The sequence below is a fragment of the Suncus etruscus genome, chromosome 4, assembly GCF_024139225.1.
Source record: "Suncus etruscus isolate mSunEtr1 chromosome 4, mSunEtr1.pri.cur, whole genome shotgun sequence".
Classification (NCBI taxonomy): domain Eukaryota; kingdom Metazoa; phylum Chordata; class Mammalia; order Eulipotyphla; family Soricidae; genus Suncus; species Suncus etruscus.
In genome coordinates, this window is record NC_064851.1 from 127,880,238 (window position 1) to 127,907,769 (window position 27,532).

The window sequence follows — 27,532 nt, forward strand, 5'->3', positions numbered from 1 at the left end:
AAAGGGGCAACTGTGGCCTTAATGATTTGTACCCTCAGTATTTTAGCTCACAAATGTTTCCAGGACTTAAGAAATCTGGAATGGTTTACAGTTGAATCTCAGGTCTGGGTTTCATTAATCAAACCTGTAATCAAATACCCACTTGACTTCATTTGGACTTGAATGGCTGAGTGATGTTTATGACATCAATTGAGTTTACTAGGCTGGGAGGCCTAGATGGGGGAAGGAGAGTTGAAGTCTTTAAATGCTAGTCAAACCAAAGGACCAGTAGAGCAGTTTTATGAAGGTCAAAAGTATCTTCTTATGTAGATAGCACTAGGGAAATGGCACTTGAGTTGAAAGCCTGAAAGTTTTTCAGGGGTTTCTGTGGAATTTACAGGAACACCAGACAATGGTCACCAGTGAGGGGTCATCTACTTAAAGGTGACACAGTCATTCTGGCTGTGCCAGTACAGTGCCTGATACAGAACATCAAATGTATTATTTCCAATTCAGCCCTAACAATCCTTAGGGCACAGGGATTTATCTTTATGTTCATTTTATAGCTGAAGAAATCAAGGTTTTGAAAGGATGTACCTCTTGTCCCAGGCTAAAAACTGGTATCTCCAAAACGTAGAAACACTATTTTTTGCATTTCTTTGTAAAGACTGAAGAGAATACAGGAAAGTGGATTAGTTCTATCCTAAGTCTGAGTCCTGCAAGGGTTGTGTGAATGTTGGTATCACACACCATCTGTCCAGAAGCTAAGCTCCTTCCCATCCCCCAGGGCCCCCACTGGGCCCAGCATCAGAGGAATGTGTCAGTCTTATCTGTAGGGGAACTTGTATTCTCTAGGTTGCAGAGGACTCATAGGGTGGGCTATCAAAGGTTCAAGAACTTTGCTGCAGGGAGCTGCAAGCACCCAGATAAAAGCATAGCAGGAGGGGATCTGAGCTTCCTTCTGTTTAAAAGGAAAACAGGAAAAGTTCAAGAGAAAAGAAAAAAAGGAACAATTTGCTAACTCCAGGCTTGACAAATATTGTTCCAATCCTTTTAAAAGATCTTTTGTTAGAATCAGTACAATTGTTTTTCAAAATTCCTTTTATTTGTGTGTGTGTGTGTGTGTGTGTGTGTGTGTGTGTGAGAGAGAGAGAGAGAGAGAGAGAGAGAGCACTAGAGGTTTCAAAATTCCTTTTATTTGTGTGTGTGTGAGGAGGAGAGAAGCACTAGAGGGAGGGAGAGGAGAGAGAGAGAGAGAGAGAGAGAGAGAGAGAGAGAGAGAGAGAGAGAGAGAGAGAGAGAGAGAGAGAGAGAGAGAGAGAGAGAGAGAGTCACAGCACAGCTGACTGTTTAGGGTTTATTCCTGGTTCTGTGCTCACAATCATTTCCGGTGGGGTTTGGGGAACCATACATGAGTTCTGGGGATTAAACATGGATCAGAAAGTGCAAGTCAAGTTCCTTACTTGCTATATTCTCTCTCTCTCTCTCTCTCTCTCTCTCTCTCTCTCTCTCTCTCTCTCTCTCTCTCTCTCTCTCTCTCAAAAAAATTGCCTATTAAAAGAAGAGAAAAATAGTACTAGAGTTAATGCCCTATAAGGAAGCTGCTTTACATAGCTTGGGAATATTTTAAGGGTTGCTTTATATCAAAGTGCATATAGGAGATTGTAGTGTATAAATCTATCACCTTCTTTATATACTTTATATAGTTCTTTGCTGTGCTTATAGGAGTTTGAAACTCCTATAAGGAAGTCATTACTATGAAATATTTTACAGATACTATAGCCAGGCAAAAAGCATCTCACATGAGGTAGTTTAGTAGTAAGCAGATGACAGTTTGCATTCTTATCTGTACATGATTCAAAACAAGTGAATTACTTCTCCAGTGCTGATCCTGTATGTAATTCTCAGAATCTTGGTTTAATCATTAGAATTGGATTATACAGCAAAGCTAGCAAGCCTGGGACAAAAGCCAGTCTCTTCAAAGAAACAAATGCATAAATCTTTTAGCAAGTGTGAGCATTAAAATGTCAGTTATCTATACAAATTTAAAAAATCTTTCATTATTTAACTTCTGCTGATTATTTAACTTTATAATTAAGATATTGCCATCATTCTCTCCCACTTATTAAGTATATATATATATATATATATACACACACATATATATATATACATATATATTTAAATAGGAGATGTTGAGGATCAACTTGTAATTAAAAATTTGACCAAAGAAGATATACATCCAACCAATGTTATGAGTATACAAACATTTAGTAAGAATATTGTTTGGTAAAAATAAAAGAATATTATTTGGGCTTTTTTTGTCAGAGCTGGTGGTGCTCAGAGCTTACTTCTGGTTTTCCTGGCAGTCTTGGGAAATCATAAAGTGTGCCGAGGATCAAACCACAGTCAGCTGTGTACAAGGCGAATGCTCTATCCACTGTATTACTACTCTGGCCTCTGTAATATTATTTGTCCCTAAGCAGAATATTAGTGTGTACAGGAGAACAGTTACAACATTCATGTGTGTAGTGGGAAGATAGAAGAACCATGTGAAAATTACATTAAAGTAAAGCTTGGAATGAAAGGACCTTGCCTTGCATGTTTGAATTCTCCACACCACATATGGCCCTCAAATACTGTCGGGGTCACTCCTGAGCATAGACATATAATTACTGGGTGTAGCCCAAAAAAGAATAAAAAAAGGAAAAAAAAAAACCTTTGTCTCCTAAAATAAAAATATTAGGTATTTAATAATTTAAATTTTTCAATCATGTATAACCACTTATATAGTATATTATATATAATATATATTACTATATTATATTATTATATTATAAACATTATATATTTATAACCATTTATAATCATTGTATATATTTAAAAATCAATGTTCAAAATATTTCAAGGAGGCAAAATATGAACTGTCCTAAAAGTCTTTCAGTTGTCTGGAAAGAACTTCACAAGTTTGAAATTAAACAATGAATGAGTTTCATACTTTGCTGGCTTGGGAATTCTATGGATCCAGAAGACATATGGAACAGGTTAGTCTAGCAAATGAGATGAAAATCATGCATCATAAAACAATACCCAACCACTTTGTTAAAGCCCAGAATCTACATCATATCAAAGGTGCCTCAAACACACTTAGAAGTCTCCAATTTTTCCCCCATCTGAATCTATTGAGGCCTCTCAAAAGGAGAATCATGTCTCATAACAAGTCATTTATGTGTCCATGTAGAATAGACAAAAGCCCTTTGAGCTCCTATTACAAACAAGTAAACAAGTTAATGTCTCTTCCTGTGAGTCAGAAAGAATTTCTCCTTTTTTGGTAGAGACAGCCCACACTCAGTGGTACTCAGGGTTAACTCCTGGCTTTATGCTTTGGGAACTCCTGGAAGACCGTATGTGGTGCTAGGGATCAAACCTGAGTGGGACGCTTGCAAAGCAAACACCCTACCCGATGTATTGTACTCTGGTCCCAGAATTTATTTATAAAAAAGAAAACTAGGGCTGGAGAGAGCACTGGAGGTAAAGTACTGGGCTTTGCATGCAACTTCAATGGCCATGACCACATATGGTCCCTTGAGCACTGCCATGTGTGACTCCTAAGTACATATCCAGGACCAGGTGGTGGGGTGGGATGAAAGAGTGAGAAGAGAAAGGAGGGAAGAAAAGAAAGGCAAAGAAAAGGATAAGTGAAAAAACAGAAAGAAAATTTCAAGCATTTTATGCTATCAGAAAAAACAAAGCTCAATCAGAATACACAAGAGTCAAAAATACACATAGGAGTTTCTTTACAAACACACACACACAAAAAATCACAAAGTATAGATGTAGGATTAGCCTCTCCTCACAACAGGGGAGTTGGATTTCAAACAGGCTGATGATACTCAAGAATTTAATCATAACCTTTAGGCTATTATTTTGCAGTGATAATTTGTTTTGGGGTCACACTCAACTTCACTTTGGGCTGACACTCATAGGGACCAGGGACCAAATGAGGTTCTGGAGATTGAACTTGCATTGGCCATTTACAAATGCCTTACCCACTATCTCTCTGGCCTCTTAAACTGTTATTTTTATGACCCGGAAATTCCTATGCTGTTTCTGCTACTTCTGAAATCCCCACACAAAGTGACTTAAAATGTGTAACATGGATGATGTGATGTGAGGCTAAAATATTTCCAAGGAGATATGAGTAACCTCATTTATATTTTACCAACAATGATTAATTGAAAATAATTTTGCTCCATAGCTAAGCAAGAAAACATTTAAAATATGTCTGGAGTAGTTTATATTCTAGATGCTGCCTTTTTCCCCTCCTTTTCTGTATGAATGACATTTTTTTTAATTCCAGATGACATAGCTATGATATTACATACAGTAGGGTAGATCTTAGAATTAGGTTTCTTGGGAGGAAATGTGGACAAACTTCGGATATTTCTAAGCAGTCATTTGATTGAACTTGAAAAGTGACAGTGCTTCTGTGATTAATAATGTCCTTTTCTTTCTTAAGCTGCAAGAACCAGTCTATTGCATATTTTAAGCGGTTGATCTTTCCCTAAAAGCATTGCTTAAGTTTGCTGTTTCAAACAATATTGAATTACTTAAGAAAGACAAAATATAGTGTTTTCATTGCCTTCTTTGCTTGCAAAGGGAAAGTACTGGGTGGTATCCAGTATATAAAATGTTTTTCAGGGCTCTGGAGAAATATTCAAAAGGCTAAGAGTATATTTGGCTTATGGGAGGCCTGGGTTTGATCCCTGGTACCACCAGGTTTTGATCACTGCTGAGAGTGATCCTCCAAGCACAATGATGGCAGTAAGCCCCCACAGCACTGACAGGGTGGTCCAAAAGACAATTTTTTTAATGTTAATAAAATAAATATTAGAATCATAAGACAATTTATGGGTCTCAGAGACAGTATAGCAGGTAGGGAATTTATTTGCCTTGCATTCAAGTAGGCTGGGGTTTTGTTCTGCACGCCAGAGAGACACCTCCCCACTCCCTCAAATCCCACCAGGACTGATTCCCAAGCAAAGAACAAGGCGTAAACTCTGAGCATCACTAATGTGGCCCCAAAGCCAAAAAATAAAATTAAAAGACAATTTATTTCACATTTACATTAAGTCAAGATGGGAATTTTATCTTTCTATATATGTAATATTTTATTTTGGGGGACACACCCAGAGAACAATATGCAGTGATTAGGGATCAATCCAGGATGAGCCATGGCCCTATTGTGTATGTTTGTGTGTGTGTGTGTGTGCATGCTAGATTTTCACTTTGATACTTTCTTTTTTTTTTTTTTTTTTCGGGCCACACCCCTTTGATGCTCAGGGGTTACTCCTGGCTAAGCGCTCAGAAATTGCCCCATATGGGATGCCGGGGGATGGAACCGCAGTCGCGATCTTTCCTTGGCTAGCGCTTGCAAGGCAGAATACCTTACCTCTAGTGCCACCTCGCTGGCCCCACTTTGATACTTTCTAAGTTGTGAGACAATTACAACAAAATAACTTAAAATGAATAAAATTCCAAAAAAGTTTGCAAGGATTGCAGGTAATCCCATACTATTGGCTACATATTTTACTACTGTCACTTCCCACATCTTCTTAGCCTGAAGACTTAAGCACAAGAATTTCTAACAGTCTGATTCAAATTTCACATTAATGCTTATTTCCTGAACAGTATGTGTTAAAGCTGCCCTGAGCTACTTTATAATCTTGTTTACTTCTACTATTACTGTTCTGTACCTAGGCAACTGAAGATGTTCAAAAAGCTTAGCTAGAATCAAGCAGTAATCATTCTAACACTGGGTAATCCTTAAGCCTCTCCCCATTCACTCCTCTGTGTTTATTCCATTTTATTCCATTTATAACAACAGCTTTGACTATTAGGGTGCCTGGTATAAACTGTACAATCCAGTACCTTGATTTTATTAAAACCCTGTTCTAGTTTTTTTAAGCTATCTAGACATGATCTGTTTTGGTAATTCCATGATATTGAAAATGAAATGGTACTTCTTAAGTGTAATTTTTTTGAAGTCAGTGATGGTCTGCTATGTGCAAGGTAAATGCCTTACCCTCTATATTATTTCTCCTGTAACTTAAGCATAATTTAATGGCAATAATAAATTAAAGAATTTTGCCTTAGTTAGAACAAAAGCAAAACAAAACCATCTCAGAGGTGTCATATCCTTTAAGATAAAATAAAAAGAACCCACCCTCAACCCCAAACTCCAAACCAATCACCTATATGAAAGACTCCATAAACAATCCCATTTACCTGCATAAAGCCTCAATGGCGTCTCTGTCCAAGAAATCATGTTCTCTTTTGACAGAAGAGATATCAATGGGGAACAAGAGATCTGTGACAAAATAAAAAGTTTGTATAAATAAATAAATTACTCAGTATCTAAAATATATTGTCAAACTAGACATTTTCAATAGGGACAACAACAAATAACTTATTGAATACCTATTCTGCATAGGACATTTCAAACCTAAAAAGTGCTATGGGAAAAAAAGTGAAAAATAATTCTGCATCAGTTCCTAAAAGTAAGTTAGATCTAAGGTAATCTACAGAACTAAATAGTTTCTTCTTATCAAAGAAATAGTTTAATGCACCTTTAAGTAAATAAGAAAGTAAAAGACACTCTCTATAACTTAAATTTCAACCCTAAATAACATAAGGGTGTTCCTTTTAACATGGAGTTAAAGTGTTTTAAATCTATGTCTTTGACCACATTTGATCGGGAAGAGGTCGTGGAAAAACTGGACTTACACAAGAGCTAAAGAACAATAGGCAGTGGTTTCAAAAGTAATCTAACCACTACATGACATCAAAAGCTAAGAGAATTCAGGATATGCTATTTTTATTCAAACACCAGAAATTCCTTATGGCTTTCCAGGAGTGTGAGTCCCCTTAAAACAAAGGACTCCGATATAAAGCACCATGAATTATAACTCCCAGACCCTTAGCTTGTAGAAGAGAAGTTCAATATCCTCAGAACTGGGGGGCTGGAGAGAGAGGGCAGCAGGTATGCTTGCCTTGCATATAGCTGGCCCAGTTTCAATCCCCCAGCATTCCACCAGAAGTGATTCCTGAGGACAGAGCCAGGAGTAAATCCTAAATTCCACTAGGTATGGTTCCAAACCAAAACATATTCTCAGAATATTGGAAATATCTAGTGCTATGAGAACTGATAAACAAGGGAAGGGGAAAAAGGGCAACTAAAAGGAATAATTCCCATTTGCATGCAGTTGTAGATAAATCCACCCAAGATAATGTAGGAGGGACATCGGCAACACCACTGTAGAAATTCAGAACAGCTCTGGAATTGCCTCTAGATAATAGGAGCTGCATCTATGGAGTTCCAGCTACTGGAGTAAATAATGGGCCTTACCTGGAGAATGATACAGAGTAAGAATTCTTTTAGTCAACTCTCAGTCAAAAGTATTTTGTTTTGTTTTTAAACCATACCATATGGTACTCAGGGGTCATTCCTGGTTCTGCACTCAGGAATTACTCCTGGAGAGCTGGAGGTAGGGTGAGAATGATATTAGAGTCTAAGTATCAAATCCAGGCAGACCAAGTGCGAGGCTATGTTGCAGGCCATAATGTTTATCTGATTTGGGGGTTGATGCCAAGAAGTGAAATTGTTGGGTCTTACAGAGGGTATATTTTAATAATTTGGAGAGGCTTTTATACTTTTCTGCAGAAGCTGAACAACAGTTGACATTTCTATTCCAACAATGAATGAGGATACTTTTGTTGGTTTTGAAGCCCCATTGGTGCTCAGAGATTACTCCTGGCAGGCTCAGGGTATGCCAGAGATCGAATCCAGGTCGGCTGCATGCAAAGTAAGCCTACTGGCTGTACTATCACTCTGCAGTCCCTACTGCCCACTTTTTTTTTTGTTTGTTTGTTTGTTTGGGGGGGGGTCACACCCAGCAGGGCTCAGGGTTCTAAGCTCAGAAATTACTCCTGGCAGGCTCAGCAGACCATATGTGATGCCGGGATATGAACCACCGTCCTTCTGCATACAAGGCAAATGCCTTATCTCCATGCTATCTCCCTGGCCCCTACTCCCCACTTTTAAACTATATCCCACTTCTACCTTTGATTTGTAATATTATAGAATGATACCGAAATCTCATTAGTAATCTATTTTACAGAAATATTAAAGACCAGTCACATGAACATTGAGTAGAAATAAAAAATGTGATCAGACTTGAACATCAAATCCAAACCCAACTACAACAAAATCAATACCCAATCTACAACAGGCTAGACACAGAAGGGACTACTTATACTAGCAGACCAGGGGGCAAAGAAGGGGCCATATAGGATGCATGCTGGGAACAGGGGTGGAGAGAGGACAACATTGGTGGTGGGAATGGCCCTGACTCAATGTCACTATGTACCTGAAATACTACTGTGAATGATTTGTAATCCACTGCCAGGTGTGACCCAAAAATTCAAACCCCCCCCCCCAAAAGCAAGGCAGATTGGAAGGTTGCTTGAAAATGTGGCAAATGCATTTCTCTTTAAACAGATACCCAGCACTTTAATTGATTTTTTAATAGTAATCCAAGAACTGTGCTTCAGAATACCTTCTTAAAGAAGGGTGAGAAATTCCTCCCTAGGCATCCAAAAACTACAGAGGCTCGGCTGGGCTCAGAACACTCCGAATGCCAAAATTTCTTGGTGTGTTTGCCTGGTATGTTGGGGGCTCTGGGCAGGACAGCTAGCCATAGGACCCCTGGGCTGACCACTTAGTCCAGGGGAACAAGATTCCCCCCACACCAGGCGGGTCTTCAGGGCCACGCCTGGTTAATCGGGCCCTGGGGGGAGGGGGTGAGAAATTCCTCCCTAGGCATCCAAAAACTACAGAGGCTCGGCTGGGCTCAGAACACTCCACATGCCAGGATTTCGTGGGCTTTTGACTGGTATGATGGGGGCTCTGAGCAGGACAGCTAGCCATAGGACCCCTGGGCTGACCACTTAGTCCAGGTGAACAAGATTCCCCCCACACCAGGCGGGTCTTCAGGGCCACGCCTGGTTAATCGGGCCCTGGGGGGAGGGGGTGAGAAATTCCTCCCTAGGCATCCAAAAACTACAGAACCGCGCGGGGGCGTACTTCATGTACTTCATGTATTCAGAATATTCCTTATTCTTATGTTATGTTTTCCGTATACAGAATGTTCATTTTGTATTCTGCCCTTTCCCACACCCCTACAAAGCTCTTTTTTAATCCTTAACTCTCTAACCCCCTCTCAAACATCACTAACCTACTTTACTCTTTTTAACTTCAGTAGTGTACAATCCTAATCACAGTCCAAAGCTGTGCATTGTGTGTGACAACCCCAAACTGTTTCAAGATACATAAAATGGACACGTATTTCTTTAGAATATTTTGTGTTTTTTTTCTCTGACAGCTATAATTCTTACTAAATGTTGTCTTATACAGTGATGATTCTAACCACTTTTTATCTTCTCTTTTTGAGCTGTTTAACAAGGAATTTTGGTGGAAGAGTCCCCCAGTTTAATGCTTATGATTGAACCATGTCATGGGAATCATTGTAATTGTTCTTATGGCCCCCATATGCGCCAATAACACCATGTGGCATTGTTTCTTATTTGCATAGGCACATTAAAATGGGAAAATACTATACATACAAATAAGATCCTATCTAATAGAGACTGGAACACACAAATCTTGTAGTGCAAAGGGACCTTACACCCTGAACATTGACATAACGACCTGGCACAGACCTCAGAAGAAAGGGCATAATCCATTCTCCCCTGAACCAGGAAAGCCATCCACGAAACATCCAGGCTGGTCTATAACATCACCTGGAAGCAATCCTCTACCACGGAAGACCTACACTGCTCAGACTTCGACCTGCTCAAAAGAGACTTCCCTTAACACTGAGAAGACTTAACAACAACAACGACCTGCTTACAGGACAGGGCTCCCTGCATTGTCCTTTGATTGTGAGGTGAAAGGAGAGGATGCTCCACATCCTGACTTCAATGTAATGCAGATTCCAGGATCTTTAATACAGAAACATGATACCAACAACAGAGACTGTGTGAAAAATAAAGTGTGTTGGCTCTACAGACAATGTATTGGATTGGACGATCTAGCTTGCCTGGAGCCTAGACTTGGTCTTGTGCCAGGAAACTTCAGGGGTCTGGTCTCTTTGTACTTAGGCCAAGGTTATTTCTTTCCATGTCCCTCATATTTTGGTGGGCCTATGCAAACAACAATTGCCACTCTAACACCATCTTTACTGTGCTCCTTTGACTCTAATCCTTAAAAAGAACTCACTTAAAATTTGAGGTTAACTTAAGCTAATATGCATGTATATGGAAATGTAAGAAAATACTATGCCTGTAATGTTTAAGGAGTTACGTAAGTTTTATGGCTTTAGATTGCCTTGTGTACTGTTGAGAAATATTATAATGTGTTACAATCTGGGGACTTGAGGGACAAAGTATTTGTACATGGATTCTGTCTTATTATCTTAATGTTCTTAGGCTGAAATTTCAAAGTTAAGATATCAGTAAGGGGACTTCTGAGAATTATGTTATGGGTGATTGTCCTTCCACTGTAACTTTACCTTGTCCTCTTTCTTTGCACCCTTGTTCTCATAATTAAAAATAAAAATTTAAAAAAAAAAAAAAGAAAATTAACTTTGAAATTCAGTTAAAATTTCTAGGATATTCAGGGACTAAATGAATGTGAGGAGTGAACAAATTAAGTAATTTCATTACTCTACATTCTTTTCTGAAGACTGGCTTTTAAAAGAAAAGTTTTTTTGGGCGGAGAGATATCATGGAGGTAAGGTGTTTGCCTATCATGCAGAAGGTCATTGGTTCGAATCCCGGCATACCATAAGGTCCCCCAAGCCTGCCAGGAGCGATTTCTGAGCTTAGAGCCAGGAGTAACTCCTGAGCACTGCCGGTGTGACCCAAAGTTACAAAACAAAACAAAACAAAACAAAACAAAAAAAAGTTCTTTGAGTAGTTTAGGTTAGAATTTAAACTTCTACCTTAGATCTGAGGGCAGGAAGTACCAATTGCCCAGGATGAATAAAGCTAAACAGGAAGATAAAGAGTGAGAGAGAGAGAGAGAGAGAGAGAGAGAGAGAGAGAGAGAGAGAAGAGAGAGAGAGAGGAGAGAGAGAGAGAGAGTGTGTGTATGTGTATTTAGTGGTGGGATGAGGGGGAGAAATTACACCCAGAACAATATACAGTATATTTTAAGAGCAGGTTTTTACTTCAAAAAAAAAAAAATGTGAACGGAATCCCAAAATGTAACTTGTGAAAACGTAGTTTGCATTGTAGGATTTAGAAGGAAGTAAGACAGAGACTGGAACTAGGTCTTAGCAAACAGCCTATGCAAACATCCTAAGAAAAAAATGACTTGGCAGCAAATCAACACCTAAAATGGACATAATTGAAGGAAATTTAATTTCTAAACAGAATACAAGGATAGCCACTGCAAATGCAATTATCTTCCTCACCTCCAGTGAAGCTGTGAATTGGAAATACAGTAGAATACTATTTTCCCATTGCACCCTTACCCAACCCTCAGTTTTACTAAGTGTTTTTACTAAGGTAGAATTTTCTCTAAGTGAAAGATAAGCAACTCTATCACATACGCATACAGGTTAATCAAATATCACGCTCTTTTCTCTTTCTCTCTTTCTTTTTTTTCTGAGGGAGAGAGCCACACCTCTAGCAGCGCTTAGGACTTATTCCCAGTTCTGTCCTCAGGGATCAGTCCAAGCAGCCTCAGGAGACCAAATGGCATGCTGGAGATCAAACTCGGGTCAGTTGTGTGCAGAGCAAGTACTTTAGCTGCTGTACTATTGCTCTAGGTCTAATCAAATATATTTAAAAGGAGGGAGGGATAATTAAAGACATTCTTTAAAACTGGAAAAATATAAAGATGCTTTGTATCTACAATAAATTAATTCTGAATTCATCTTTATAGAAAAACACATGTGTTCTGGAGAAGGGATTGTAAATTAGATAATAAATTAATTTATCTGAGTGAGCAAGGGAATAAAACAGATCTGTGTACAAATTGGTATCTATGTACATATTTGGTTCTCAGGGGTACTCTTCCTTGCATTCCAGATCCTTCAAAGCAACCTCCTGGTTGCTATCTAGGACGGCCACGCTTATGTATTGTAATATTCTTAGCATGGGCTCATGGAAGTTTGTTCACATGTTCAGGAAGGTTGCTATTACCTCCCAGCTCTAATTTAGAGCTCACTTCCTTGATCACAGGAAGCAGGTGTAGGCTATTTTTCTTGTATTTCTGGGGATCAAACTCAAGGATCACATAATCAGGGCATGCACTCTGCCTGAGCCATGTCCCTGGGTTCCTTCTGTTTATATTCTAGATAAACAGGAGAGCAAAAGATGCTATTATTAGAAGAGATGAACATCCCTGGTTGTTACATGGCATCTTCTCAACATGTTTCAGAGATTTTTATAACATAGTAGGTGTCTCCTAAGATCCCTGACCTTGAATGATGTAAAAGATAAATTTTTAAAATGTAAATCAAGTAGAATTGCATTTGGGGGGTGTTGACCACACTTAGCAGTTTTCACAGGTTATTTCTGGCTCTATATTTAAAGTTTATTCCTAGTGGTGTTCTACACTTAGGGATCATTTCTGGTGGACTTGGGGGGGGTGGGTGGGAGACCATATATGGTCCCAGGGATCAAGCTTGGGACACACACAAGACAAATAAATACCCTACCCATTGTACTATCTCTCTAGTACTTAATTTTCTTAATTAAACACACTATTAATCAATTGACTCCCAAACCTAGTTACAAACAAGAGAAGAAAATGTACAATACACAACCAACAAAGACAGTACACGGACTATAAAGGGCTTACAAATCATTGAGGAGAAAGACAATCCACTCAGCAGAAAAGTGGACAACAGAAACTTTACTGAAGAGTAAACATATATGGCTAAATAACAGTAAGAGATGATTGCTATCTATCACGAAGCTTAGGTAATAGGAAGTAAAAAGTCTATATCATTTTATGTCCATTAGATTGGCAAAAATTAAAATCTGGAAATAACAAGTGTTAAGATCACATGGCTGATGGATCTTTAGTTTGTAAGAGTGAAAAACCAGACAGGTGATTGTGAAAAACTGATGGTCTAAAACTGAACATACATTTTCTTTTTGTTTGTTTGTTTGTTTGTTTGTTTGGGCCACACCCGGCAGTGCTCAGGGGTTACTCCTGGCTGTCTGCTCAGAAATAGCTACTGGCAGGCACGGAGGACCATATGGGACACCGGGATTCGAACCAATCACCTTTGGTCCTGGATCGGCTGCTTGCAAGGCAAACGCCGCTGTGCTAGCTCTCTGGGCCCTGAACATACATTTTCACTATTACTCAGCAACGGTGCTTTTAGGCATGAGTACAAATTAAATTACTGCACGTGTACTTCTAGTACAAAAATATAGTCATGTTCATGAAAATACAGCTCATAAAGGCAAATTAAAAAAATCTGAAATTTGGGGCCAGAGCAGTGGTGCAAGCAGTAAGGCATTTGATTTGCACACACTAACCTAGGACAAACCGAGGTTGGATCCCCTGGCATCCCATATGGTCCCCAAGCCAAGAGCGATTTCTGAGCACATACCCGGGAGTAATCCCTTAGCATCACCAGGTGTAGCCCCAAAACCAAAAAACCAAAACCAAAAACAAAGACAAAAAATCAAAAAATATGAAATCTCACCAATTAAAGTGTGGAGAAGAAAAAATTGTGGTAGAGTCTCACAATGAGGCATTAAATAGCCAAGTCCATGAATTATGGGAACTTGTGGCACAGAAAATGTTAACATTAGAATAAGGATGTAATTAGTAAAAACACTAGATCCTACAAGGTTACCCTTTTTGAGAACCAGGCTTCAGGATGACAGCTCCTTTGCATAGGATGGCAGAGAAAAGGTAGAGACTTAGGGGCAAAAGTTTTTGTCTGCAGTGTAGGTTATTAAGGGTTTGCTCAATCTTGTGTTATGAAAGAACATTTAAATAAGCAATAAAATGCCTGAAAACATGTGAGTTTAATAACCACCATGAACAAGGTTAGAATGATGACAGTGACAAACAATGGTGCCCCAACTTACCTTCATAAAGCTGCGCATACTGAGGGAAACCTGTTGCCCTCAGCCAGTCACAAGCTTCTTTGGCTTCAATTTCTGCAAGTGAACAGAAGAAAAGTAAACTTAGCTACAAGTCTCTTAGGATGCTGCTTATGATTAAATTCTGATTTTATGAAGAAAGCCACATATGACATATACTGGAACTGATTTAAAAATATAAGTCTAAGTTTAAATTTGGGGGGATTGTTTAGTTCTTTACATATAAATATACATTTATTTATATATATTATTTGTTTCTCTTTAAAAAAGTTCTAACAGTGAGTTAGCATGTGCTGCCTCTGTGTTATGGTTACATAAAAATTGCAGATAGCAAGAAAGTTGAAGAGAAATTTAGAAATTAATTTGAGGTTGGGCCAGTCAACAAAAGGCCACTAAGTGGGCCGGACACCCTAAAAGTAGTCTACACAAAAGGGACAAAATTTCTGACACATACTGGGATGGGGTGCTGGACAATGGCCCTCAGGCACTAACGGCAATAACACCACTATCCTGGCAGGCTAAATCGCCTAATAAAGCTTCTATTTCTCCACAATTAACAGCTTGCAGCTAGCACTGATAAACAGAAAGGCCAAGGGTAATCCCACTCTGTGTTCAAACTCACTCATGCAGACTTATAAGCCCCTTAAAACGACTCACAGAGGAGGGTCTGAGCATGTTAATTAGTGTCTCTGTTTACATAGAGAGTTTTCTTTCAACACTCTTCCCACCTTCCTCAAACCATTAGACTACTTAGTACTGGACGACTGGTCACTGATTTATAAGGGTCTCAATATGGCTGAACTTGGTCCACACTCAAATCTCTACTATTAAGCATCTTTCTCTCCCCTGAGCTAGGTGGCCGATGGATGGATGGTCCTAGCAAGAGAAATATCCATTCATGACTTTTGTCCAATAACTTTATTGTGTCTAAACATTTTCCACTTGAGTTCCTGAGTAATTAAAGGAAGACTATTACAGGTACTCAACTTTATTAATCCAAATGGAAGGTCTTTTGGAGTAGATCAATGAGAAGAAATCATGTTATTTTCTAATGAGTTAACACCCAATACTATGCAGTGAATACAGAAATGACAGTTTGCTTTTAAGAATCTTTTCATTGCAGTCATGAAAATGGAATCATTAAACACAATTCAGGACAAATTTTGGGGACAAAGTAGCAAGAAGGTGTAAAAGGTCAATGAATTAAAGAACATTGGGAATTAAGGCAGAACGGGTTGAGTGTTTGCCTTGCCCACAGTAGACCCAGATTCTATCACAGGCATTTCAAACGGTCCTCTGAGCCTGCCAGTAGTAGTAGCAGAGCCAAGAATAACCCCTGAGCTCCACTGGGAGTGCCCCCCAAAACAAACAAACAAACAAACAAAACCAACAAAAACATATAGAGAGAATTACTCGTAAACAACCTACTTTTCACTTTCCCTCCATATATTTATATCTCTAATTTGCTTCATAACCAAATTAGGAAATATTAATAAGAAAATAATCATTTTCTAAAAATTTTACATTGCATGAAAACCTATTAGGACAACATTTTAAGGCAAAAGGAAATTACTTGTTCCTCTAACTTCTGGACCCTGCTTACCACAGATATGGAAATTGTAAAAAGAAGAAACAAACTGTAAATGTTAAAAATCTTAAAAAAAAACCTTACTGTACATGGTACATAGACTGAAAAAAATAAAGAGCAAAGCTAATAGCTTCTTAGTATTTTACTTAAGTAGTGAGGAAAAGGAATTCTCAATGCCTATCCCTAAAGATTACATTTAGACATGACCCAAAGGCATGACCCAAAGGCAGTGACAGGACTGCAAACACATACATCTATACCCCAGTGTCTCACACTCACATATGTCCCTTAAGACACAGTTCACCACCCAATGGCATCTATTAGACCACATTCTTGATTTTCTTATTAAAATTGCTCCAAATCAAAAGATATGAAAGGCATAAAATTTTTTTCTAAACAATCTCAGTATTTATTTATATAACCACTTACAAATGATTAAAGCTTTATATAAAAGCTATATCTAAAATAGTTCTTCCAAAAGAAATAGCTCTTCCTCTTAGACTTGGGTAGAAATAATGTGAACAGGCTTCTTTAGCAAGACTTACAATGACTATAGAGCATTACTTTGAAGAACCTAACAGATCAAGTAAGTTCACCCTTGTGTTCCCTTACCCTAGAACAGAGACCATTTTGGATGTGATGCCATGGGAAATTAGATGAGCATGTAGTTATTTTTCATTTTTTAGAAATCCACTCACATAAACAAGTGGCTCAGGAAATGAGACCTAAACCTGTTTCTGCAGAAATAAGAACCAGCAATTAGTGAACAATTGTCACTGATGTCTAATAAGTGGGAAAACTGCAACTCTCATTCCCTATCCTTCCTAATTACCAAGAGGTCAAGAGAAAATGTTAATAATACAATCAAAAGACTGATTCGAGATTAAAAAAATTTTTTTTCATTTTAGTTGACACAAAGTAAACCAATTCCCTACCTAACTGTTTAGATCCCAGTTAGATCCCTCCAGGTCAGATACGGAATATCCACTCCTGCCCAGTTTCACCCTTGAGTAAAACCATATTTTCTGTTATCTCCTAATAAAAACTGCAGTTCTCTCATCTCTCCTGAGAATCCATTTTGGCTCAATCAACTCTTAAGTTTTAGTTTTGAGTTTCCCTCATAAACTTTGCTGGAGTTTTGTTGCCTAGAACATCTTCCTGGAGTTTGCTAAAGGCTTCTCCCTGGGGCCTGAGTGTATATATTAGTTCCCTGCCAAACTAAGTGTGAAGCTTGTCTCCCCGGATGTAGCCATATCCTCTCTAGATTTGGGGTGCTTTCCACTTTCCCCACTCCAAGCCAAATTTCATGTGTCTTTCAGGTCCCATTCCCTATGGGCCTCTACTGTGGAGTCCTATCCATGCCTCCAGTCCCATCTATCAATAGCTAACTTTCACCGAGTTCTCAATATGTGCAAGATCCTGTCAAGCACTTCACACAGGCTCATTTACTCTTCAGACTGAGTCTTCATATGTATTGCTAAAGATACCTATGAGTTACAGATGAGACAAATGAAGACATGGCCATCTCTCATTAAAATTTAGCTTCCTCCTTGGGCCTTCAGTGATAACATAGTGGGTAAGCTGTTTGCCTTGCACAAGGCAAGCCTGAGTTAGATTCCTGATATCTCATAAGGTTCCATGAGCCTGCCCCACCAGGATTAATTCCTGAGTGCAGAGCCACGTATTAAAGCCAGATGTGTTCCAAAAGCCAGAAAAAAGAGAAAAAAACAAACGAACAAAATGAAACAAAAAAACATTAAATGCAATCTTGTGCTTGGTACACTGCTTCAATTGCTTTAACTCCCCAACTGCAATTTTACAAGGCCTTGCTTGCTTGAACTAAATAGAATTTTTCTACCTTTATTATGAGTAGTGGTGTCAAAGGTGATGGAAGATGATTTTTTAAAAATTATTTTCCACTGTACACACACATACACACACACACACACACACGCATGCGCGCACACACACAAAATGCCATCAGAAACTAAAAATACAATGGCAATATGAAACTTTTATAACTGGGTTTTCTCTTAGCAACAGACAAATGTGTTGAGGAGGAAACAGGAAATTTTTATTGGAAACAGCTTTCGTGGGTTAGTTGTATTAGATGAATGAGGGCCAGGGGACCCTTTTTTGGAGGGCTGGGAACCATTAGGCCATATTTGCACATTTCCTGGCATGATGGGATGCCCTTCACTCCATGTCCCCAACAGTGACATGAACAGAAATTTCCCAAGACTGTCCTTTGTGGATTGCACACGCCCTTCTTTTGCAGGCAGTTGTGCAACAGTGATTGGGTCAAGGCAGGATGTGATAACTTCCATCTTCTATCCTTAGGCCTCTGCTTTCTTGGGACAGTCCACTACTGAATCAGGACACAGGAAGAATGCAACACAAATTTCCTCTCTTAAATAAAATTCTAAGCTTTTAGAGGCCAGTCTAAAAAAAAAAAAATCAAAGCAATTTCCAGATTCCTTAAGACTTTCCCAACAATTGCATGGAAAAGTGGCTTCTTTGAGTCATTGAGGCAAGGTTGGGTTTTCTTTGTTTGTTTTTGTTTTTGTTTTGCCACACCCGGTGACACTCAGAGGTTACTCCTGGTTATGCACTTAGAAATAGCTCTTGGGGCCGGGCGGTGGCGCTAAAGGTAAGGTGCCTGCTCTAGCCTTGGACGGACCGCGGTTCGATCCCCCTGTGTCCCATATGGTCCCCCAAGCCAGGAGCAACTTCTGAGCACATAGCCAGGAGTAACCCCTGAGCATTACTGGGTGTGGCCCAAAAATCAAAAAAAAAAAATAGAAATAGCTCTGGCTTGGGGGACCATATGGGACGCCGGGGATCGAACCAAGGTCCATCCTGAGTCATCCGCGTGCAAGGCAAACACCCCCTACCACAGTGCTATCTCTGTTTTTCTTTTTTTTTTTTTCTGTTGTTGTTTGTTAATCTTCGGCCACACTCTGCTGTGCTCTAGACAACATACTCCTAGCTGTGCTCAGAGAACCTTATGTGGTGTTGGGGATTCAACCCAGGTCAGTCTTTTTGTTTTTGTTTTTGGGCCACACCCGGCAATGCTCAGGGGTTACTCCTGGCTGTCTGCTCAGAAATAGCTCCTGGCAGGCACGGGGACCATATGGGATTCGAACCAACCACCTTTGGTCCTGGATCGGCTGCTTGCAAGACAAATGCCGCTGTGCTATCTCTCCGGGCCCCCCAGGTCAGTCTTAAGTAAGACAAGTGTCCAATCAGCTGTACTCTTTCCCAATCTGAGGTGAGATTTTCTTTTTCTTTTTGATTTTTGGACCAGATCTGGTGGCTCTAGGGGGTTACTCCTGGCTCTGTGCTCAGAAATGGCTCTTGCCAGGCTCTGGGGACAATATGGGATGTTGGGAATAGAACTGGAGTCTATCCTGGTTCAGCCGCATGCAAGGCAAACGACCTACCACTGTGCTTCCACCAGCACCCGAGGTAGGATTTTTCTGACCTAAATTAAAATCATTCTCAAAATATCATCCACGGCCACATAGATGCCTATATGAAAAAAAGACTGCAGATGGATTCTGTGTAGCAGCAGAATGAGGAGAAAGGCAGCAGACCCTGAATAGAGTACACACCTCCCTGGGAGCTAAGACCATCCTCCAGTCACAGGAATTCGGATTTTCTGCTTTGGGAGGGTCTGGTCGTGATTTCTTTTTCCTTTAAACTTCAAGTAAACTAAAGAGTTGCAAGGCTTGAGAACAAGGAAGCCAAACATTACTTAACATTAACTCGGTCTTTTTCTTCCCTGGAGTCTCCAACTGGCCTCCCAACTGAACTCCCTTGATAAGCCCTGCTCCTCCCTACCCCCAACAGATGTTCACAGGCCAAAGGGGCCTGGCACTGGGCTTGTTGTTAGTCAAATGTAAAATTTATTCTATGACTCTTCTGCCTATAATTCTTCAGTGACTTTGATACCTTTCAGATATATCCCAAACTCCTCAACAAAGAATTTACTCTATTGATATATCCAGCTCCAAATATAAGTTTTGCTTTAGTTTTTCTTGACTCCTTAGGGTTCCCAAATACATCCAAATATGCTCTTTTACCCCTTGTTTCTTTAGCTGCTCTTCCCTCTCCAATCAACAACCTCTTCTTCCTCACCCATTTTCTTACTCTGGCTAAGGGTAAGAGGTACCTAGCATAAATTTCTCTCTCTCTCTCTCTTTTTTTTTTTTTTTTTTTTTAATTTTTGAGAGGGATTGGGATACTCCCATTGGTGCTCAGACACTGCTCCTAGTTTTCTGTGCGTGGGAGGGGGCACTCCATGTACTTGAGGGTATTTAACCTGGGCCCCACAATATACAACGCATATACTAAAATCCCTGTGATTAACTTCTACTTATTTTTTTTTACTTATTTATTTACTTAGGTTTGGGGGCTACACCCAGCAGCACTCGGGTTATTCTGGGCTCTGCACTCAGAAATCTCTCCTGATAGGCTTGGGGGACTATATGAGATGCCGAGAATCAAACTATAGGTTGATCCTAAATAGGTCACATGCAAGACCCTACTGCTCTGTGTATTGCTCTGGCCCCACTCATTTTTTTTTGTTGTTTTGTTTTGTTTGTTTTGTTTTACATTGGAAGCATACAGCACTATGTGAGTTTATTTTTGGAAGAAAGTTCGCCTCTTCTGTTCTTTGCAATGAATGAAAATAAAACATTGACCACAAAACTGTCAATGATAGTTATCTGCAAGTTACCTTTAAGATGAACGTTTATTAAACTTGAATATTATCTAATCACAATAAAGACTTTGACAAGCAAGAGTAGCATTCCTACCCTCAGGTGCCTCAAAAAATTCCAATTATCTGCCATGCAGATTCTGAAAAAGACCAGAAGAAGCTGTTGAGAGACTGACTAGTCAACTTAAATGCCTTTCTAGGGCTATGGTTGCTGAAAGTTGAGCTGCCCTTCAGTATATTCTAGAAGGTCATATATGTAAGTGAAGCTTGTCATCTTTCATTTTCTCCTTTACTGATACTTATTTCATGAACTCCTAGGGGTGTTATCTGCTGAGTGCAGTGTCAAAGACACAAGTTTCCTTTCCAAAGCAGGAAGACCAGTGGACTCTCCACCGTGCTTATTTCTTTTTCGTGTGAGCCTGAAATCAATCCTGGGGCCTCACACATGTCCAGCAAGCTTTCGAACACTGATCTATATTACCGCACCACCCCCCATTTCTATAACATAGAAATAGTACAGTGAGTAAGTAAGCTCTTGCCTTTCATGAGGCCAACCACTGTTGAATGGCTGGCACTCTGTATATGGTCCCTTGAACACTGCCAGGAGTAACCCCCAAGCACCACTGGCATGGACACCAAACAAACAAAAAAATCTTTTTTCTAGTTTAGTCTCTGATACCTCCCAAGCACAGAGTAAGCCATACACTAATTACTTAATAAAGATTATAGAAATCAATACACTACAGATAATTTTTATTCTGGTTAAGTGGCCCTAATTTTTTGGACCATTATGCACAGTAAGAAATCCATTGTACAGTGTAACCTGGTATATATATGTAATATGTATCATATGTAGATAGTATATCCTGATGTACACAAATAAATATATACACACAAATGCATATAGAAAACAAAAGTTTGACTGAACATTTATAATTAGCAAAGCTGACCAACATTTTTCTATTTCTATGTGTTAACCTTCCAAAGTGACCAGTATGAAGCATAGAATTCTTTCATACTAAACTGCTTTTTTAATTTTTAAGGGCGAGCTGTAGAGAAAGCTCAGTTCACTTGTGGACAGAACCAACGTCCCATATCTCAGCATCTGAGTGCCTACCAGCAATTCTAGTGTATAGCCCTTCCTACCACCTTCCACTCTTCCCCCCAAAAAAAAACAAAAGAGAGGAGTGGGCAAAGAAAGCTCTGTGGTAGAGATCTTGTCTTGCAGGCTTAAGTCTAGAGTTGAATTCTGTCCCAACAACAGTATTAACACCACCACTGTGGAATCATAGGTCACAATTCAATCAAGTGTGAGAACACCCTTCCCCTGGTTGGCACTGTTACTTTGCATGAACTTTTCAGGTCCTCACACCTAAGAGTGAGTGTATCCCCACCATTAAGTACCCACTGTTCTTCAAGAAGGAAAGGGGAGCCCCTAAGGGCCTCTGTAGTACAGGGGAAAGTGATGTGACATAGGAAAAGACAGGTACAAATAGGAGGTGGGGCAGATTCCTTGATGGGGGTAGAGGGGCCAAGCCCCATATTTTATGCTCTTCTTTCACTATGCCAGGGAATGGAGTGAAGGAGATAAAGAAGCAAAGGAGTGAAGAAGACAGAGAAATAGATGTGTACTGGGGTAAATACAGTCCAGTAAAGGGGGTGAGAGTTTGTTTATTACAGAAATCTATATACTCTCTGGAGTTTGATTGCTCTATGAGCACATTATTTCCTCAGATATAAAATTGGTGTTCCTTAATAATCCATCACCAGAAATAAGGTCAAAGTATCACCAGGCTAGGAAAACAGGTTCAGAGAAGAATCCTTGGCTTTGTTAAGTAACTTAACAAAGATAACCTCTCTGGACCTGTTTGTTTCCTCCTCTGTAAAACCTTAGATTGCCTCTGGCTTTGTAAATTCCCTGCATTACTGACTCTGAGATTTCCTCCAGGCCCATTTCCCCTTCTCACTAAAATGACCATTACATGAGGCTCCATCTTTACTGTGATTTTCCTGGTTCATCATCAATTACACGGAGACGCCCTTTTTGCCTCAGAAAATTAATCAATGGCAATTCATCAGCACTTTGAGTCCCCCAATTTTTTACTGCTGCAACTTGTAACTTCTTAATGATCTTTTTTTTTTAATTTGTCCAAAGAAATGTAGGTCCATTTATAGAGAACTAAAAAAATCTTAAATATTTTTGCTCATTTTGTGCATTTCTTAAGCTCTCCACTGCTAGAAAGATAAAGCAAGAGTTGAAGTGTTTGTCTTGCACATGGGAATCCTGGCACTGCATATGATTCCAAGAGCCATAGGAGAGATTCCTGAACACTGAACCAGGAGCAGCCCTGGGTATGCCCAAGTACGCCCCCACCTAAATAAAATTACTCATTATAAGAAGAAAACACCCATAAGCAACTCTCAAAATTTTTCCTTTGCTTGTTGATCTCAGATGCTTTTGTTCTATAGAGAACTACAGTCTAACTTTTTTTCTTTTACAACGATCAGTATTTGGGTACCGAAATGCATCAGGAAACTTCATTTTTTTTTTTCTTGGCAAAGGAGGAGACAGTCTTAGAGGTTAACTAATTGTCTAAAGTTCTGAAGTGGCCCACCTCTAACCTAGGCTTAAGTGCCTTCCCTACGCTCAATAGTATCTTTATAGACATACTTCACTTTATTTTCAGTTTGAGGCCTCACCCGCAAATGCTCTTGGATTATTCCTGGCTCTGCACTTAGGAATTAACTTCTGGCCATGCTTATGGGAACCTGAGATGCTAGAGATTGAATCTGGATCAGCCGTGCGGCAAGGAAAGTGTCCTATCCATTGTACCACTTCAGGCTCCATAACCCCAGCCCCTACTTTTAAGCCACCAGACTGTATTAGTATGAACTGTAATCTTAAGAGTTATCTAGTTATCATCTCATCCTCTCTTGTTTGATTTGGAGAGTCAAACTGCTTTCTATAAAAAAAGAAATGTTCCTAGAAATAATATAAAAGAACAGTCTTCACCAAGGATGTGAAGATAGCTTAAAAATGATTTTGTCCAAAAAGTAGGGAACTCCAGGAGACACTGTATTAAGCCAATATACTTGTGATTAGGTACAGTAGGGGACCCCTCTAGGAGGGAATTCAATCAAGTGAAATCCCCTGTAAGGAGCTTTTTGTTCAAGCATTTACAAAACATGTTTTCACACACTGACCAGGAAAAGGCAAGCAGCTAGCTTCCCCAGACAGGGCTGGTCCCAAGGAAGCAAACAAAGCCTGAATGTGTATTGATCCCAGTCCTGAGGGCTCTATCCTGTGCTCTCCAGAGATGCAGAGATGCGCTAGGCATCTATTTCCAGGAATACAAATCACCCAGCACTAATCATGGAGCACAAAGTTAAACTGAAATGAAAATAAATGACTAAGGAAATGGTCATATTATCACTGCTTTCTATTTCCCATCAGTCCGAGGTGGGGTGAGAAATCTTCACTTATATACACTCAAACATGCACATGCATACAACTCACACAATTTTGTGTCAAAATACTTATTTTTCTATTTTTGAGTGGATACACACCAGATGATGCTCAGGGGTTACTCCTGGTTCTGCAATCAGGAAAAAGATGTCTCTGCAGTCAGGAGTAATATGGTTGGAGGATCATATGGGGTACCAAAGACTAAACCCAAGTAGGCTGAATGTCAGACAAGCACTCTCCTTGCAGTGCTATTCTTCAGCCCCTAAATGTTGAAACTTTTCAACAAAGTGTCTTGGGAAAAAAAAAAAAGCATTTTCTGAGCTTCATTTTTTGGCAAAGTGAAGCAGGTGATAAAATGACATAATCAACATGCCACGGCTCCTCCCCAGAGCACTAAGAACTCCTAGCAGGGTTCTAAAGGACCATATGTTGAGGATAGAACCCAGGTAAGCTACACCAAGCACCTTACCTGTTTTCCTATTTCTCAGGCCCGTTCGTTTAAACTTATCTTTCAAGATGAAATTCCCGACAACAAATCTGGATAATACACTCCCTCCCATCTCCATCACTGAGGTTGGCAGGCATTTTGATTCTTTCTTTTACAGATATTAGTAAGGTTTATTCTATCAAGCCCTGCTCCCCATCTTTAGCCTTTCTTCTAAGTCCTTCAGTGCCACAGCAAAGGATATAGGAAATACAAGACAAATTATGAACTACAGAGAGCTTAAAAGTAAAGGAAACAATGAGGTCTTCTAAAGAAAAGTTCACTCCTATTCTTTAGTCCATTCTGACAAAGAGAGAAAAAGAAAGTTAAAAAAATAAAAGACAAAACTTCAACATGCTTTATCAAAAGCCAAAAAAAAAAAATGCAAACATGCCAGAAACTGGTTAATAATTATAATATAAACCTCCTCTGGCTATTCCTTTGTTTAATCTCAAACAGGAAACACTGTTCAGAGAGAGGGAGAGAGAGAATATCTGGTTGCCCATTGCCCAAATACACCTCACTGAAAGACACTGGTATATCTACTTAGTTAAGGAATATTTCTGGCTTCTGCCAGACACAGAAAGCTCCTCATTTGTGTTAGTATTCCTATTTTGCTGACATGTGGGAGCAGGAAGAAGTCTTCAGTTCCAGTCAATTCATAAATGACCTTGGACTAGTCACTGCATTTCCAGGCCTCTTGGCGCCCTTGGTAGGGAAGAGGCAATGCCATGTTTTTCCATGCTGCCTTTGCATAGTTCTGGAATTTCCCATGGAATGACTGGCAGAAACATGCACTGCACTATAGGTACAGGAACTCTGTGAAGTTGAAAGCTAGAATTGTGTGGAGGGAGGCTGTTCCTTGCAACTAGGTAGTTTTGCTCCCTTAAGAGGTGACAGGGATCTTAAAATTCTGACATCTGCTACTGACTTTGGTGCCTCACTGTAACATAGGGCCTGGCCCAAGGGATTAAAGGGCCACTGGTCACTTTACCTTCAAGGAAGGTCCCTTCCTCTCTAGTTTCCTCCAGGCTGCAGTCTGGGAATCACTACAAGCTCAGGGTGTGGAAAACTTTTGTCCCTCAGACATCCTCTGGGGACTTGAGGAGAAGGAAGGCGCCTTTCTGACAAGTAGCAGGAAGTGGCTGAGTCCTCTCCACAGGACACTCCAAGGTGGGGTCCTGATGAGAACAAAATGTGGATGGGAGGTGTCAGTGGCTTCTGAGGCTCCCCTGACCTCAGCCACCAGGTCCTCTTTGATTTTTCTACTGGGGCCAGTGGATTCAAAAAGCCCAAAAAGTAGACATGGGTATGAATGGAAAAGCAGTAGTACCCTCTCCACTATGAAACTCGGTATCATACATAGTATGATTTTTAAAAAGTAGAATGATTGGGAGAAATCGATTCCTTTGGTGTTTTAGCTTGACTTTAATTTTGGGCCACACCTAGCTGTGCTCAGGGCTTACTCCTGGCAGTGCTCAGGAAACCATATCTGGTGCCAGGGATCAAACCTGGGTCAACCAGATACAAGGCAAGCATCTTACCTACTGTACTATCTCTCTGGCCCTAGAATGATATTTTACCTTTATTTCTTAGTCAGCAGACATTGCCAAGATGCCATTCAAACATTTTGGGTGATAACTGAGACGTAAAAGCTTCCCAGGGCAGATTATTTTAAAAACACATTAGTAGAAAATAGAAACTAGAGGGGCTGGAGAGATTGTTCAGTGGGTTAGGCGATTTCTTAGCATGTGGCTAATGTCCACCCCCAGCCCACCAAGAGTAATCCCTGAACATCCCTGGGTGTTATACAAACTCCCTTACCCCTTCACCAATACAACTATGAATGATCTGTGTCCCTTCTCAGATATTTAAGATGAAAGGGTGGAGGGGACAGGGTTTGATCTCTGGCATATGATTGGCAAAAGAAAGACTGATAGATAAAAAAAGGTTTAGTGTAGTCTTGGAGAAAAATCACTCCTTTGTCAGTCCTTCTGTCCATTAAAAGACAGTTCCCAAGGACTCTGCAGCTACAAGTCCCAATGTGGTCACCATATATTGGCTCCTGTATTGGACTAGCTACTACCAAATACTAATTTCCTGCACTAGTTGGTATCTAGTCACACAGGCTGCAAATCCTGTCATTGTTTGCAAGCAGAACTAAGGCATTTAACCCTCCCAGATCTCCAATTCCTTACTGATAAAATGAATAAACAAACCAACCTTGTAAGTTGTAAGACTTATTCAGAAAATTGATCATGGTAAAGAAAGTAAAAAACATGATATACTTGCATCTGTACATATTATCACTACCTGGCTAAACTGGATCTTTTTAATAACTTAAAAAGCTGCAGCCATACTAAAAAAAGGTTGATTGTTGCTTGAAAGACACTATCAAAATATATTAGCTAAATAGGCAAGGCTTTCTTCCTGTCCAACAGGAATTATGATGTCCAGGAGGGAAGAACTTTTGGAAAAAATGTTATGGCTGAATAGCCCTAATTAAAGAACACTAGCAGGCCCTCCTCCCTCTGCCTTATCGGGGATCATGATAATCCCTAACAATAACACAGGGTCCCAGAAGGAAAAGTACTGAAACAGGAAGAGCTTTTCTCAGATGGGAATCTCACCCATCTCACAGTAACTGGATTTCAAACTAATCTGGAGCTGAAAGAGAAAACCACCCCTTGTATTTATACTAGCATACATTGGGACCCAATGAAACATATAAACCCTCCAGCTCTGCCCTTTCTACAGGAGGGATTACCCTTCTGAGCGCCCAAGGTCATGGCCACAGAAGTCAAAATAGGCATATAAAAGTTAGCTCCAGAAGACCATTTCTCTAAAAGCCACATCCAAGGACAAGAGGAACCTGGGACTCCCTTTGCAAAAAAGACAGAGCCTCATTACTTTCACTTCATGGGTGGGCATTTGCTCACCTTTGACTATCTAAATAAGGGAGATTGTTGTTTTTGGGCTACACCTGTTGGTGCTCAAGGCTTACTCCTGACTACTTAATCCTGGTGGTTCTTGAGGACCAGACCATATAGGATGCCGAGGATTCAACTTGGATCAGCCATGTGCAAAGCAAGTGTC

The 27,532-nt window shown here is 39.8% G+C and overlaps 1 protein-coding gene across 1 annotated transcript in view; it reads right to left on the bottom strand.

The window, feature by feature from the left end:
• The window catches only part of DLC1 (DLC1 Rho GTPase activating protein), a 339,270-nt gene that overhangs the window by 20,390 nt on the left and 291,348 nt on the right, over positions 1-27,532 (bottom strand). Inside the window, 2 exon segments of the mRNA XM_049772336.1 lie at positions 6,268-6,349; positions 14,161-14,232. Of these exon segments, the coding sequence (XP_049628293.1) occupies positions 6,268-6,349; positions 14,161-14,232 (154 nt within the window).